Genomic DNA, 15,887 nt, shown 5'->3' with positions numbered 1-15,887 from the left:
TTTCAGCAGTTCAGGCACACCATTATTTTCTCTCGAGGCAAGCGGAAGTCGGTCGATGTATTCTACGCCCCCTCATCGGCGATTGGTCAACAGTAGGGATACTTCAATGATGTACCTAACGTCTCAAAGAGAAACGACTCGTGCTCATGCATGTTTATTCCCTTTTTAGTTTTTTTTTATTTAACCTTTATTTAACTTGGCAAGTCACTGGAGGAATAATGCACCAAATATCCTAGTCAAATGCAAAATTGCGCGACTAAAATATCCTTAGCAAAAACGTCAACATGAATGCGGTGTTCAAAACTGGTAACTCGGAAATCTCCTATTTCCGACTTCAGTCGGTTGGAAACAACTGGGAACTCGAAAAAAAACGAGCCAAACGGGGAAAATAGATTTGGACGGTTCCCAGTTGTTTTGACCTCGGCATTATTAATTCAATTCAATTCAAGGGGCTTTATTGGCATGGAAAACACGTGTTAACATTGCCAAAGCAAATGAGGTAGATAATATACAAAAATGAAAGAAACAATAAATATTAACAGTAAACATTACACATACAGAAGTTTCAAAACAATAAAGACATTACAAATGTCATATTATATATATATACATATACAGTATTTTAGCAATGTACAAATGGTTAAAGGACAAAATATCAAAATAAATAAGCATACAAATGGGTTGTAATTTACACTGGTTGCCCTTTTCTTGTGGCAACAGGCCACAAATATTGTTGCTGTGATGGCACACTGTGGAATTTCAACCAGTAGATATGGGAGTTTATCAAAATTGGATTTGTTTTCGCATTCTTTGTGGATCTGTGTAATCTGAGGGAAATATGTCTCTCTAATATGGTCATACATTGGGCAGGAGGTTAGGAAGTGCAGCTCAGTTTCCACCTCATTTTGTGGGCAGTGAGCACATAGCCTGTCTTCTCTTGAGAGCCATGTCTGCCTACGGCGGCCTTTCTCAATAGCAAGGCTATGCTCACTGAGTCTGTACATAGTCAAAGCTTTCCTTAAGTTTGGGTCAGTTACAGTGGTCAGGTATTCTGCCGCTGTGTACTCTCTGTTTAGGGCCAAATAGCATTCTAGTTTGCTCTGTTTTTTTGTTAATTCTTTCCATTGTGTCAAGTAATTATCTTTTTGTTTTCTCATTATTTGGTTGGGTCTAATTGTGCTGCTGTCCTGGGGTTTGTGAACAGAGCCCCAGGACCAGCTTGCTTAGGGGACTCTTCTCCAGGTTCATCTCTCTGTAGGTGATGGCTTTGTTATGGAAGGTTTGGGAATTGCTTCCTTTTAGGTGGTTGTAGAATTTAACGGCTCTTTTCTGGATTTTGATAATTAGTGGGTATCAGCATAATTCTGCTCTGCATACATTATTTGGTGTTCTACGTTGTACACGGAGGATATTTTTTGCAGAATTCGGCATGCAGAGTCTCAATTTGGTGTTTGTCCCATTTTGTGAAGTCTTGGTTGGTGAGCGGACCCCAGACCTCACAACCATAAAGGGCAATGGGCTCTATGACTGATTCAAGTATTTTTAGCCAGATCCTAATTGGTATGTTGAAATTTATGTTCCTTTTGATGGCATAGAATGCCCTCCTTGCCTTGTCTCTCAGATCGTTCACAGCTGTGTGGAAGTTACCTGTGGCACTGATGTTTAGGCCAAGGTATGTATAGTTTTTTTGTGTGCTCTAGGGCAACAGTGTTTAGATGAAATTTGTATTTGTGGTCCTGGTGACTGGACCTTTTTTGGAACACCATTCTCTTACTGATATTTACTGTCAGGGCCCAGGTCTGACATAATCTGTGCAGAAGATCTAGGTGCTGCTGTAGGCCCTCCTTGGTTGGTGACAGAAGCACCAGAACATCAGCAAACAGTAGACATTTGACTTCGGATTCTAGTAGGGTGAGGCCGGGTGCTGCAGACTTTTCTAGTGCCCGCGGCAATTTGTTGATATGAATGTTGAAGAGGGTGGGGCTTAAGCTGCATCCCTGTCTCACCCCACTACCCTGTGTGAAGAAATGTGTGTGTTTTTTGCCAATTTTAACCGCACACTTGTTTGTGTACATGGATTTTATAATGTCGTATGTTTTACCCCCAACACCACTTTCCATCAATTTGTATAGTAGACCCTCATGCCAAATTGAGTCGAAGGCTTTTTTGAAATCAACAAAACATGAGAAGACTTTGCCTTTGTTTTGGTTTGTTTGGTTGTCAATTAGGGTGTGCAGGGTGAATACATGGTCTGCTGTACGGTAATTTGGTAAAAAGCCAATTTGACATTTGCTCAGTACATTGTTTTCATTGAGGAAATGTACGAGTCTGCTGTTAATGATAATGCAGAGGATTTTCCCAAGGTTACTGTTGACGCATATTCCACGGTAGTTATTGGTGTCAAATTTGTCTCCACTTTTGTGGATTGGGGTGATCAGTCCTTGGTTCCAAATATTGGGGATTATTATACCTCTGCTGTATCATCATGCTTGATCCTAAATGTGGTCTAAGTATGGATGGTGTGACGCAATTTCGGAGTCTCCAGAGGCATGCAGAGGTCAAAGTGAGTGGAGGGTTGATTGGTTGACAGTAGATGGGGGAGTTCCTAGATATACACAAACGCACTTTCTTGACAACTACCTTCATAACAGCTCTGGGCTGCTCTGCAAAGCGCCCAAAAATATGTTTGCGCTGACTTTTGCGGATACCGCATTGCAGTAAATGCTGTATGGTCAATGCAGACGACGTATTGACATGCAGCGCCTTTAAGCTCTAGTTTTTTCCGAGTTTCCAGTTGTATTGAAAGCAACATTCTAAAGGCCAAAGTTTTTCCTAACCATAAAGCAGTTTATGCACTTTATTTTTAGAATAACTTTCAAAAGCTATTGTATTGTGACTAGTGACCAAAGGCAAATGTAGGCAAACCCTAACTACTAATATTATTGTCTTTGGGTGTTAGAAAAGCGCTATACAAATTCCATGTATTATTATAAATTATTCAAGAATGAAAAAATATGCTCTGTTAACTAATGAAGGTTGTTTAATGCTGATGTTTAGCATAGGTAGACAAGAAATACAACATTAAAACATAAAGACACGTTACTACTGAGCTTGTAAGGTTAAATTCATCATGTGAACATGAAACTTCACATTTACAGTGGTAGAACTAGGTATCTATAATTGTATCAAATTTAGCTAAGTACAACAATAAAACTGGGCGATAACATTGGGATCTATTGGAGCCTTTCCAACTCAACCCACAGCAGTGCCTTCTGCTGGCTGTGGATGACATTGCGTATGGCGAGAAGCAGATCCTCGGTGCAGCTCCAGGTGCTGGATTCCAAAGTGTGGTAGAGCAGGGGCAGGGTCTCCAGCTGCTGCTCGTCCGCCTGACACACCTCCTGCATCACGCCATCCTCCCCTCGCCCGGTCAGCAACTTCCTGTCAATGGGGCAAAATAGATAGACTTTGTAACTACTGTTTATAAATTGGATTAGAGAACATACACCTACAAAAATAGAATAACTTATGATCTAAAAGTGTCTTGTAAACACACACAAATACAGATAGTCAGTCAGGCACCTACTTTAGCTTCTTGTGTTTTTTGTTCTTGGGTCGGATATTAATGACGATAGGGTAGATCCCCTGCCTCAGAAGGCCCTCCACACTACTCAGGCCCAGCTCCAACAGACAGTGCTTGTCCTGAGAGACAAGACACAGACACCGATATGGGAGAGGTAACCCACTGGGCACAGACATCAGTTCAACATCTAGTTTTGATTTACATTAGGTGTAGTTGTCAACTAACATGAATTCAATGTGAAATCAACAAAAAATGTCACCATGTCATTGGATTTAGATAAAATCTTTTGCACGTCAATTAAACATCATTACATAACGCAAAAAAGAGACGCAAACTCGGTCTCAACCTTTAAGTCTTTACTGAAAACCCATCTCTTCAGTGGGTCATATGATTGAGTGTAGTCTGGCCGTGCTGCTGCTCCAGTTTCAACTGTTCTGCCTGTGATTATTATTATTTGACCATGCTGGTCATTTATGAACATTTGAACATCTTGGCCATGTTCTGTTATAATCTCCACCCGGCACAGCCAGAAGAGGACTGGCCACCCCTCATAGCCTGGTTCCTCTCTAGGTTTCTTCCTAGGGAGTTTTTCCTAGCCACCTTGCTTCTACACCTGCATTGCTTGCTGTTTGGGGTTTTAGGCGGGATTTCTGTACAGCATTTTGAGATATTAGCTGATGTACGAAGGGCTATATAAATACATTTGATTACATTTTTTCATTGAAATATCGTGGAAGCAACATTGTGGGTCTCCCAAGTGCCACAGCGGACTAAGGCACTGCATCTCAGTGCTAGAGACGTCACTACAGACCCTGGTTACAGGCTGTATAACAACCGGCTGTGATCGGGAGTCCCATAGGGTGGTGCACAATTGGCCCAGCGTCGTCCGGGTTAGAGGAGGGTTTGGCCGGGGTAGGCCGCCATTGTAAATAGGAATTTATTCTTGACTGACTTGCCTAGTTAAATAAAGGTTAAATAAAAAATACAAATTGACTCAACCAGTTTTTGCCCCATGGGAAGTGTTTGTTTGTTTGTTTGTTTGTTTGTTTGTTTGTGTGTGAAAGAGAGAGAGAGAGAGAGAATGAATGAAAGAGTGTATACCTGGCTTATTACATCCTGAATAGACTGCAGACTGATTCCAAGAGCCTGCTCTGGGGTGGAAGCATCTAGCAGGAAAACACTCTTATCATTTCTCTCTGTGGCCTGGATTGGCTCTGAAATACATCACTCCATGAGAAGCGGTAGAGAGACAACATATCTACAAGTAATTACTTTTAAACACAGCCGACCATGCAAGAAGGACAACAAGCATAGTGCTTCTGAAATTTGAGTGTGTAGTGACAGTGTGTAAATAAACATGTGCGTGTCTGCATGTGTGTGTGTGTGTACCTGGTTGGCAGGTGTTGAAGTCCAGTCCAGACTTTGCTGGCTGAAGCAGTCTCTCTATGAGGCCACGAGAGAGTAGGGAGGGGGAGAAGATGACAGGCCGTTTGGTCTTGACCTGTATTGGCTGGACCATACTGTAAGGAATCAGGTGCTCCTCGTGACCTGAGCAAAGACACATACACACACATTTAAGTTCATGCATTTTTATCTTACTATAGTCTTCAAATTACAAACAAAAATATCAATAAAGTCATATGGGAGGAGCTTACGGTTGCTGAGTGTGTAAAGGACCTGTGGGGTGGAACCAATCCCACGACAGCTGGGGGACACAGCCTTGACCAATCGCACACGCTCAGAGCCCTTCTTGGATACCTACAGTGAGGAATGGAGGAATCAGTAGTCTGGTTACCCTTGGTTACCAGAGATTCACACACAGTAGGGACAAGAGGAGACTTACTTTCTTCTTGAAATCCTTCTGCTCCAGGGCTATGGTACGTAACCTCACCAATAACAGCTGCTGGGCTCTGAGATAGAGAAAGATTTAGGGGATACACATTTATCACTACGTGTCCCATGCAGTCTATGAGTGCAGTCTAACAAAGCTAAACATTTGCACAACTGTCTGTTATAGATTAATGGAACGTTTCATCTTCTTCTCATGCTTATTAAAATGTCTTGCATTATATAACCCATTAATTTGAACTCTGTCACAAAGGTATTATTACAGTACATGGCACCTCTCCCTTACCTGTTGTAATTGGGCATGACCCCTGCCTGCAAGGGCTTGGCTGTGCGGGGGTTCACCAGGGTGCAGCGCCACTGGTACTTCCCATTGTAACGGGTGTCAGTGACGTGTATTATGTCATCACAGCGCACCCCCAGACAGGGCATGTCGCTATGAGGGTCCAGGTCCAGGTTGACGCGCACGTAGAAGGAGTCAGCACCGTGGAAGGTAGGAGAAGGGAGCTGGGCACATAACTTGGAGTAGGCTGAGAAGAGGAAAAGGGGTGGGCAGTTAGTTACACACACTCTATTGTTTTATCTTTTTTTGTTCTATAAACAGTCTGACGCCTGGATAAAGGCCAAGACCATACACTATAAAGGTGTCCTGTACTGAAAAAGCACATCAGTCAAGGAAAACAACTGTAAAAGCTGTCTCAGAACTTTACCCTCTGTGTTGGTCTGGTGTTTGAGAGAAGAGGGCTCTGTCCACCACTGCAGAGAGAAGTGGGCCACCTCTCCAGTGCACTGGCCCATCAGCACACTGCCCCCACCAAACAGAACCTTCTCCAGCTGGGCAGGGAGAAGAGAGACAGCTATACTCAGGCCTGTGTGGCTGTTTTTCTACTATCTGTTTGCCTGTCCAACTGTCTGTATGCCTCTGTTTCTCACCTCCAGTAACTCACTGCCCTCCTTCAGACCACACTGCTCAGCAGGAGAACCAGCTCTGACGCTGCTAACAAAGATGCCTGTGCGGTTGCCCCCAATGATGGTGATGTCATCTGCCAGGCTGCCTCTTCCTCTTTTGGGCGTAGTGGGGGGACTAGGTACGGGGGACAGGGGCACGAAACTGAAAGAGAAAGTGGAGAGATTGTAATTACACTTATCAGTATACAGTTAATATTATATCTCACACCATGAATGGTTAGTATGTGTACCTACACTACGTTGGATTAGCTGCCCTGATGTAGGCAGCACAGAGATGGAGACCTACCCGAGACTGCTGTAGTTGGGTTTGTGTGGCGGGACAGGGGGCAGGTTGACGAGGTCAGGGGGAAAGAGGTGAGAATGCAGGGAGCTACAGGAGTTCGACAGGGAGACCTCACTCTGGACTCCTGAAACACAACATAATGAGACATCACTGCACACATCTAAACTTAGCCGGAGTTACAGGTATTACAGGTAGCTCCAGACTTAGACAGACAGGAGGGATGTACTGAGCTGAACCAAACCTGTGAGGTTCTCATTCTCATCACTGCCCCAGGAGTCCAGGTCAAACCTGTAAAGGGATAAGAAAACAGAGGAGTTTATCATCATTTATTTAGTTTTAAATGCATGTACAGCATAACATGGGATTTAAGAGAGTGATATATCCATATCAGAAAACAATGTAAAAGTTGATCTGCTATGGTATGACCATAGATATCCTATTAAATTAATAATAATTATATTTCCTAATTCTATGGGTATGACATACTCTATGTTGACCCTGCGGTTGATGGAGTTCATGCAGGGAGGGAAGGGGAAGATGGAGAGCCTGTTAACATCCCTTTCACTGTCCACTGTCTGTAAAACACACAGGACACAAACAAGAAGGGAAATAGAGAATGACTAAAGCATCGATGCAGGCCCACAATTTAAACCTATTCATTGTCTCCTTGACAACTTGAAAAAGTGAATTAATTATTCAACAATCCACATATACTGCGTGTATTCACAGCTACACTGTTCAGTGAGAAAAATACATTTGTTAATATAATACAGATGAATGCTAGATGAGACATGATGCTTTGATATGTTGGCATGTCACAAAGTGTTGTGGAGTAATGTAACAACTCACTGGTGTCAAGAGATTCTCCTCTGAGTTTGAACGGGAACCTGCAGACAAAAGAAAGGATTTAGAAGTCTAAGCCTGTAAAGCCTCAAAGTTGTAAAAAATGTAAAAAAAAAACATTTGTTTTGGCCATGCCTATTTCTACCATGTCTTATTCAAACAGTAGGTCAAATACATGGGTTATCCTTCGTCAGCTACCGTGGTGTAAAAAATGTAGAATAAATAAAGCAAACATCAACTCAGGAATGCTCTTTTCTTCAATGCTATCCTTGCAAAACCCCAATCCCCTAATCCAGTTGTTCCCAAACTTTTTCCGTTACTGTACCACCAAGTATATTTTGCTCTGCCCAGAGTACCCTTAAAGTACCCCTCGTGTGCATTTACCAGTAAGCCTATGGTCTTATGAGTCTTCTCAAGTAACCCCTTTGGATAGGCCAAGTACCCCTGGTTGGGAACCACTGCATTCATCTCAACTCTACCCCCTGTATTTATTATTATTATTATTATTATTATTATTATTATTATTATTATTATTATTATTATTATTATTATTATTATTATTTTACTGCTGCTCTTTAATTATTTGTTACTTTTATTTCTTATTTTTGTTGGTATTTTTCTTAAAACTGCATTGTTAGTTAAGGGCTTGTAAGTAATAATTTTACTGCAGGTCTGTTGTATTAGGTGCATGTGACAAATAACGTTTGATTTGAATTGAAATACAGGCTTACCTTCGGAGTGATCATGGGTTTGGTCTGTAGAGGGAGACTGTGACACAGAAATGAAAACAGAGACATCATCAACATCTGTTCACTGAAAGGTATCCTACAGGTACCAACATGCTGACAGTTCCACAAATTCCTCTCTGGCAACATCAATTCAGTTCAAGGGGCTTTATTGTCATGGGAAACATATATTAACATTGCCAAAGAAGTGAAGTAGGTAAAAAACAAAAGTGAAATAAACAATACATAAAACATCATATTTCTAACTCCATGTAAAACAACGTGACCTAATTAGCACACATGAGTTGCTTCACCCTGATCTAAAAAATAATATTCTCTGTAAGTAGACCATGAATAAACATGCCAAGTAAAATTATCATTATTATTATGGGGATCAGCTCAATGGTACCTACTTAACTCTGTGAATGAGTCAAATGAAAAGACAGGTTGGACAGCAACACTGCCACACTCCTCAAGGACTATCTATCACATGATTACGAAGAGATAAATGTTGTGGGTGCTGTTGATGGTAACACTATAACGTTGCTAATATTCTAGCTGCTGCCAATGAAGATGATAAGATGGCGATGAACTCTGACCTTGCAGAGCAGCTGGTGAGTGCCGTTGGGCAGAGGGCTGAGGTCTAGGGAGCAGCAGGGCCCGTAGCACTGGTCTTCGCTGCACAGCGACAGGTGAGACTAGGAGAGGGACAGAGAGACAATCACATTAGAAGAGTACAGGAGAAGGCTAACAGGTCCACACTGTAATTTGATTTTCATATTTTTGTGAGTGTGTGAAACTGACAGAATAGGGAAAACACACTTGTGTTGTGCAAGTATAATAAAAAGTGTGTATGTACACAGTATGTGTGTACATACAGTAGCTGAGACTCACACAGTGCATACAGGGCGAACTCTGCTCCCTGCTCCTGTCCTTCTCTTTCTCCAGCTCTCTCTGCTGCTGCTCTAGATTGGCCTGAAGCTCTGCGATGCGTTTACGCAGGCGGTTCTTGTCCAATAGGCAGTCAGTATACTCCAACTGCAGGCTGTCTCGACTGCGCAGAGCCTGAAGGATTTACAGTATCAGAGGGAGGAGGAGAGAAGGTGCCAGAGAGATGAGTTATGAGGAGACAGACAGACACTGAGTGGGAGAGACACTGAGTAGTGGAAACACCTGCGCGACTAGACAAAAATGATGTATTACGGTGAGTAATGGTGCAACTATACAGAGAAAGGCCTTATATTATCCTGCAAAAAGGCCTCAAACACTACGACCTCAACATTCCTCTGTGCATGTGCATTCAGTGTCCAAACAGCCATGAACTATTTAAACCAACAGAAACAAAAACCTTACCGTACATTGATTTGTTGATTCTAACCCGTATCCCTACTCAGACCTACTGACCTGGTCCCTCTCCTTCTCCAGCTCCATAATCTGGTTGAAGTAGGAAATGCTCCTTTTCTGTTCCGTCTCCCAGTCCAGCTGCAGAGTCCTCACCTTCAGCTGCAGCTGCTCACACTGAGACTCCAGCTTCACAACACAACACACCATACCATCAAAGACAGAATAATACAATTGTGTTGATATACAAGAGGTGTGTTTTAACACTTTATGAAGCCTGAACAAAGACAACTTGAAAAACTGTCACCAGCTCAGTGACTTCTGAGAGTGAATAATGGGACAGAATGGTGTGAATAGGCCCTTTCTCTCTCTCACCTTGTCCCTGAAATCCTCAGAGCTCTCCAGCTCTCCCTGTAGTCTGGCGATGTGGCCACACAGCTCGTGTCTCTGCTCTGCTGCCTCCCTGCGGTCCTGCTTCAGGATGTCCAACAGAGCCTGAGGTCAAAACGGAACAATACAAGAGTTAGAGCAGCACCGTCAGAGTGGGAAAACATCACAAACTCAGGGGGTGAATCAGATTCACTCTGAGTGGTGGCTCTACCTGTGTTTCAATGTGACCTGACTTCTGAATGTCAATGTGCTGCAGTGGCTTCTCCCTCTTCTCGGGAACAGCGGGGGCGTCGTTCGTCCGATGGGTGACACTCCTGTTCCTTCTGACTGGCGCAATAGAGACAGGACTACTGTCAGTCTCTTTCTCTGCCTCCATCAGTCTGGTCTTCAGCTGCTCCATCTGTAGAAAAGGTTGAGTAAGAGTATTACAAGGGAATCCTACCAGGGAAAAGGCTTCCTATAAAGGCATGTCCCAACAGCTCTTTCAAAAAATGTATTCCATCCATCCTTTTATCTTTCTCCAGCTGCTTTCTTCTGTCCCAGTCACACTCCCTCTCCTTCAACAACCCATCAGACCCCTTGTCCCCCTCTCCTCTCTATACCTGTTCCAGTAGCTCTCTCTCACGTACGGAGGCCTTGGCCTGATCCTCCAGGGCACGAGAGTATTTCACAGCCTGTTCCAGGTGTCTGTCCTTCAGCCGGCCCAGCTCCCTGCTGCCTGCCTCCCAGTCCTGACGCAGCCTGTGGGAGACACATTCAGCCAGCTCTCAGTACACTGGACATAGAAACTGTACATCCCTATTAAAGAAATGTATGACAGCCATCATCATGGCTCATCATGAATGTAGTTTATGTATATCATTCTCGATGTTTCAAATTCCGGTCTAAATACTGTCATTCACCTTGGGTGTAGTGCACATTGTTGGGCCCTGTGGATAACAACCAGATGTTTGTGTGGTTTTACCTGTGAAGTTCAATGAATCAAACTTTAATGCTTCTCATACTGTAATTTGTCTCACAGTGCTTTAAGCCCTGTATATGTGGTTCCGTGTGATGTACCTCTCCATCTGCAGCCGGTCATGTCGTAGGTCCAGTGTCTTGCGTTCAGCCCGGCTGCGCTCCTCCTCGGCCACACGGCAACGCTGGGACAGGCGGCGCTCACACACTTGGCTCCCCCGCAGCTGCTCCCTCAGCTTACGCACCTCAAGCAGCAGGAACTGAGTCAGGCCCTCTGGACCCTCCTCATCTGGTGGGGAAACAGCAGTGGAGGTAAATGGGGGAACACAGGTCATACAGGAGTGGAAGGGGGATATTTGGGGACAAATCCTCACCCAAGATGATGGAGCAGCGCTGGGTGGGCTGTTGTCCAGTGAGCTGAGTGTATTGCTCGGGGTGGTAGAACTCCAAAGACTCCATGAAGGCCTGGAGGCCACGCTGGCCCCGCCCATGCAGGATGTCAATCAAACGTCCTGATTAACAGTGATGACATCATTAAAGTTTATAAGATGAAGACGACAATACATCCTGAAGATGGAGACACTGTAAGTACTGTACTGATACAAGTGTGAAAGCTACTCACGTTCCAGGTAATCCCTTTGTCATTTTTTGTCACCTCTCTAACCTCATCTCTCTGTTTCTTCTTCTCGTCCCGTCTTTTTCACTCCCCATCTGTCTACCTCCTCCTTTATCTCTCCCTCTCCTTTACCTAGCTAGTGGCCACTCCTTCATTCCTTTCATCTTGATCTCCTGCCTCGTTACTCATACCCGTCTCCCCTCCCTCTGTCTCTCACTCCCCTCTTGCTATCCTTATAAAAACAAATTTTTCTCACACGGCACAAACCCCTACTTACCTCATTCTGGCCGACCTACCCCCTCTCTCCCTGCCTCTTCTCATTCCCTTCCATCATTTCTCTCTCATTCTCCCTCTCTTTTTCGCTCCCAACAATTCCCTCTACCTCCCCCTCTCTCACCAGCCTTGCTGATACGTAGTGGGTACTGGGTGGAGTTGAGGACCTCATCCTCATCCTGCTCGTCGATGACCTTGCACTGCCTCAGGTAGGGGGTGAGCTTGGCTGGGTTCAGGATGCGGGTCAGCTTGTGCCTCACCCCCTCCACCCGGTCCCACAGCTCCTCACAGCACTCCTCAGAGAACGGGGACACCGGCTGCCCCTCTTCTTGTCCTGTGTCATAATCCTTCACCAATACTGTGATGCCTGGTACAGAGGAAGCAAGTTAATACAGGACTGGTTTGAAAGAGGAGCCAAAGTTATTCTGTGTTTTTAAAGAGAACAGGCTCAAACTATTTTGATAATACAGTTTTTGGCAATTGTCTGCTGCATTGTGAGAAGGAGCAGAAGGATTTACTTTTCTGGCTGTGCTCCAATGAAAGCTGGATGGGATTATTTTGCATTTAACATACATTACAGAACATTCGGAAAGTATTCAGACCCCTTGACTTTTCCCACATTTTATTACGTTACAGCCTTATTCTAAAATTAATTCATTTGTTTTCCTCAGCAATCTACACACAATACCCCACAACGTGAAAACAGGTTTTGGAAATGTTTGCTAAAAAACAGAAATACCTTATTTACGTAAGTATTCAGACCCTTTGCTATGATACTCAAAATTGAGCTCAGGTGCATCCTGAGATGTTTCTAAAACTTGATTGGAGTCCGCCTGTGGTAAATTCAATTGATTGGACATGATTTGGAAAGAAACACCTGTCTATATAAGGTCCCACAGTTGACAGTGCATGTCAGAGCAAAAACCAAGCCATGACATCGAAGGAATTGTCCGTAGAGTTCCGAGATAGGATTGTGTCGAGGCACAGATCTGGGGAAGGATACCAAAAGAATTCTGTAGCATTGAAGGTCCCCAAGAACACAGTGGCCTCCATCATTCTTAAATGGAAAAAGTTTGGAGCCACCAAGACTCTTCCTAGAGCTGGCCGCACGGCAAAATTGAGCAATCGGGGGAGAAGGGCCTTGGTCAGGTGGGTGACCAAGAAGCCAATGGTCACTCTGACAGAGCTCCAGAGGTCCTCTGTGGAGATGGGAGAACCTTCCAGAAGGACAATCATCTCTGCAGCACTCCACCAATCAGGCATTTATGTTAGAGTGGCCAGATGGAAGCCACTCCTCAGTAAAAGGCACATGACAGCCCACTCGGAGTATGCCAAAAGGCACCTAAAGGACTCTGACCATGAGAAACTAGGTTATCTGGTTTAATGAAACCAAGATTGAACTCTTTGGCCTGAATGCCAAGTGTCACGTCGGGAGGAAACCTGGCACCATCCCTACGGTGAAGCATGGTGGTGGCAGCATCATGCTGTGGGGATGTTTTTCAGCAGCAGGGAATGGAAGAATAGTCAGGATCAAGAGAAAGATGAACAGAGCAAAGTACAGAGAGATCCTCAATGAAAACCTGCTCCAGAGAACTCAGGACCTCAGATTGGGTTGAAGGTTAATTTTCCAACAGGACAACGACCCCAAGCACACAGCCAAGACAAGGCAGGAGTGGCTTCGGGACAAGTCTCTGAAAGTCCTTGAGTGGCCCACCCAGAGTCCAGACTTGAACCCGATCGAACATCTCTGGAAAGTTCTTTAAAATAGCTGTGCAGTGACGCTCCCCATCCAACCTGACAGAGCTTTTTTTATACATTTGCAAAAAATTCTAAGAACCTGTTTTTGCTTTGCCATTATGGGGTATTGTTTAGATTGATGAGGGGGAAAACATATTTAATCAATTTTAGAATAAGGCTATAATGTAACAAAATGTCAAGGGGTCTGAATACTTTCCGAATGCACTGTATACCAGGCTGTAGGATTAACTTCCAGTACTGTGAGCACAATTGATGGTGCATTATCTGCACCAATGATTGACTCAAGTTTCTCCTGGTGTTGCGCACAAGGTTGGTTGGTGGGTCGTAAACAATGATAGGGACGACATTAAATCTGTCTCAGAGCTCAAGAATGCAAACACTGGTGTGATTCATATCGCACACTTAAAAACCTACTGCGATAGCAGACAAAGACCTCCTCAACTACTGAGGAGCAGTTGTGCCAACTCCCTGGACTAAGAAAAAACACGTTCAATTGAGACTCTCAAGACGTTTAGTAGTACAGATCAGGGACCCATGATCTAATTCCGTTACCGTAATTCCATTACCGGGTGTAAATCCCCTTCACTTACTGTAGTTCAATAACCAAAATAGATTTTTTCCAATTTAAGGTGCTGTGTCCTTTTTCTGCAGAACTATGAAGCCACATTATATATGTTTTAAATGAGGGGTAAGTAAGTGCTCCATAACCACGCCCCCCTCGCGAACAGACAGACAGGTCGAGACACATCTGTGTCCTGTGGAATCTTTTCCTGTCATCTCTCGTTTGCACATGCAGACTACTCATGTAGTCATTTGAAAACAGATATCATGAGATGCTTTTTATCAAGAACAACTTTTTCCAAGAGCAGTGTCAACATCTCAAAATAAAAATAAACACCCCTCAGACTATTTGGCAATATGAACATTTACTACATTATTTAAACGGAGACTACAATACCAAAAAGAACTGTGACTGACAAGACAATAAGGAGGGCGAAGTGTCATTCAGTGCCGCAACTTTTCACCCCCGATTGACTCATCTGACTTTATCAGAAAAAGTCAGGTGAGAAATTATGTAATGTCACCTGTAAAATACATTTTTAAAATAAACATGACAAGAAGAAATCTTAATTTCCCACTTACCACTCATTGTCAAGGATTGATCGTGTTGTAAGCAAACTCCTCAGACAGATATTCCACTTTTCATTTTGATCAACCATAACAGTATGGATGACTACATAGAAACGTAAACTACTATTCCAGTATGGCTATGCTATTGCGTTGAGAAGCTGGTTGTGTTGTACCTTGGACGCAGTATCACACTCCTCCCCAATTTTGCAGTCCCGCCTCCTCACAATTGCCTGCACATACCATATTCCACCAATCAGCAATTGTTCACAACTGTCCTGATCATTCCAGATGACCAAACCAGGATAAGTTTCCAAAAACCGGATGTATCCAGTTTTCAGGGAAACAACTAATTCAACATAGGCTTCATTTTCTGCTGAAAACCGGATGTGGTACTCCTCTCAGGCGTTTTCTTTTAAGCCTGCTACTTTAGGTTAAAGCCAGGTCAACCCAAATACTGTATCTCTGGTTAACCCAAGGGAAACATTTTCTGTTTGAAAATTGAGAAAGCGGAGGAGTTGGACCATTTTCATGCCCAAAGTTGACCGTTAAAGCTAATTTCCTGCAATAAAGTGTTCTTGGTCTTTGGAAATCGATATTCCTGTGCACACAGTGTATGGTTAACTTTAAACAAATGTTGTTAAAAAGGAAAGCCTACCATAGTTCAAATGTAACCAGCCATCAGTAGGCTAGAGGACAACTTCCATTTCAACAGGCCATACAGATCTAAGATCATGAAGATCAGTCATTTTCACTGTGGAACTTTTAGAGTTTACTCCCTTCAACGCAATTAGGTGTTAAAGCTGCTTTTGAAGAGGGGCTTGAGAAGGGCTTTTCCACAAGGTGGAGCAATCCACCCACTGCTTTACAAAGTTGCTCAGTTTAATTTGTCTTTCTTTCGTCAATATCTTTGGAAGTTCCATTGCTCACACCAATAATACCAGTTGTTTTTATTACATATTTGATTAATTCTGTTGAATATATAGGGACAGATTTGTCCTATGTTATATTTTGTTAGATTGCCATACCCTGGGGCTCTTGCCCAGCATGTGACTCACCCTGGCCTGGTCCACTGACTCATTCATGGTCTCTCTTTTACTACAAAATCTTGAATCAGTTTCCCTAAACTACTGTAGCAGTCTGCAATAGAGGGAACACGCCTTAGATACACAATGA

General features: G+C 43.5%; 1 protein-coding gene across 1 annotated transcript; it reads right to left on the bottom strand.

The window, feature by feature from the left end:
- Window positions 1–3,022: 3,022 nt before the first annotated feature.
- On the bottom strand, window positions 3,023–14,928 carry LOC110486428 (caspase recruitment domain-containing protein 10). The gene is made up of 24 exons (XM_036942447.1): window positions 14,727–14,928; window positions 11,950–12,192; window positions 11,311–11,448; window positions 11,039–11,225; window positions 10,582–10,720; window positions 10,191–10,379; window positions 9,965–10,084; window positions 9,653–9,778; window positions 9,143–9,313; window positions 8,848–8,946; window positions 8,255–8,291; window positions 7,530–7,567; window positions 7,167–7,255; window positions 6,922–6,968; window positions 6,684–6,804; window positions 6,362–6,539; window positions 6,139–6,262; window positions 5,718–5,958; window positions 5,427–5,493; window positions 5,239–5,341; window positions 4,973–5,131; window positions 4,685–4,797; window positions 3,587–3,702; window positions 3,023–3,441 (listed from the first exon to the last, which is right to left on the bottom strand). The coding sequence occupies exons 1-24, from the start codon at window positions 14,731–14,733 to the stop codon at window positions 3,234–3,236; spliced, it is 3,060 nt and encodes a 1,019-aa protein (XP_036798342.1). The 5' UTR covers window positions 14,734–14,928; the 3' UTR covers window positions 3,023–3,233.
- Between the last annotated feature and the right edge of the window lie 959 nt (window positions 14,929–15,887).

Source organism: Oncorhynchus mykiss, chromosome 13 (assembly GCF_013265735.2).
Source record: "Oncorhynchus mykiss isolate Arlee chromosome 13, USDA_OmykA_1.1, whole genome shotgun sequence".
NCBI classification, from domain to species: domain Eukaryota; kingdom Metazoa; phylum Chordata; class Actinopteri; order Salmoniformes; family Salmonidae; genus Oncorhynchus; species Oncorhynchus mykiss.
The sequence above is the reverse complement of the archived record's forward strand: the minus strand, read 5'-3'. Positions and strand labels throughout refer to the sequence as shown.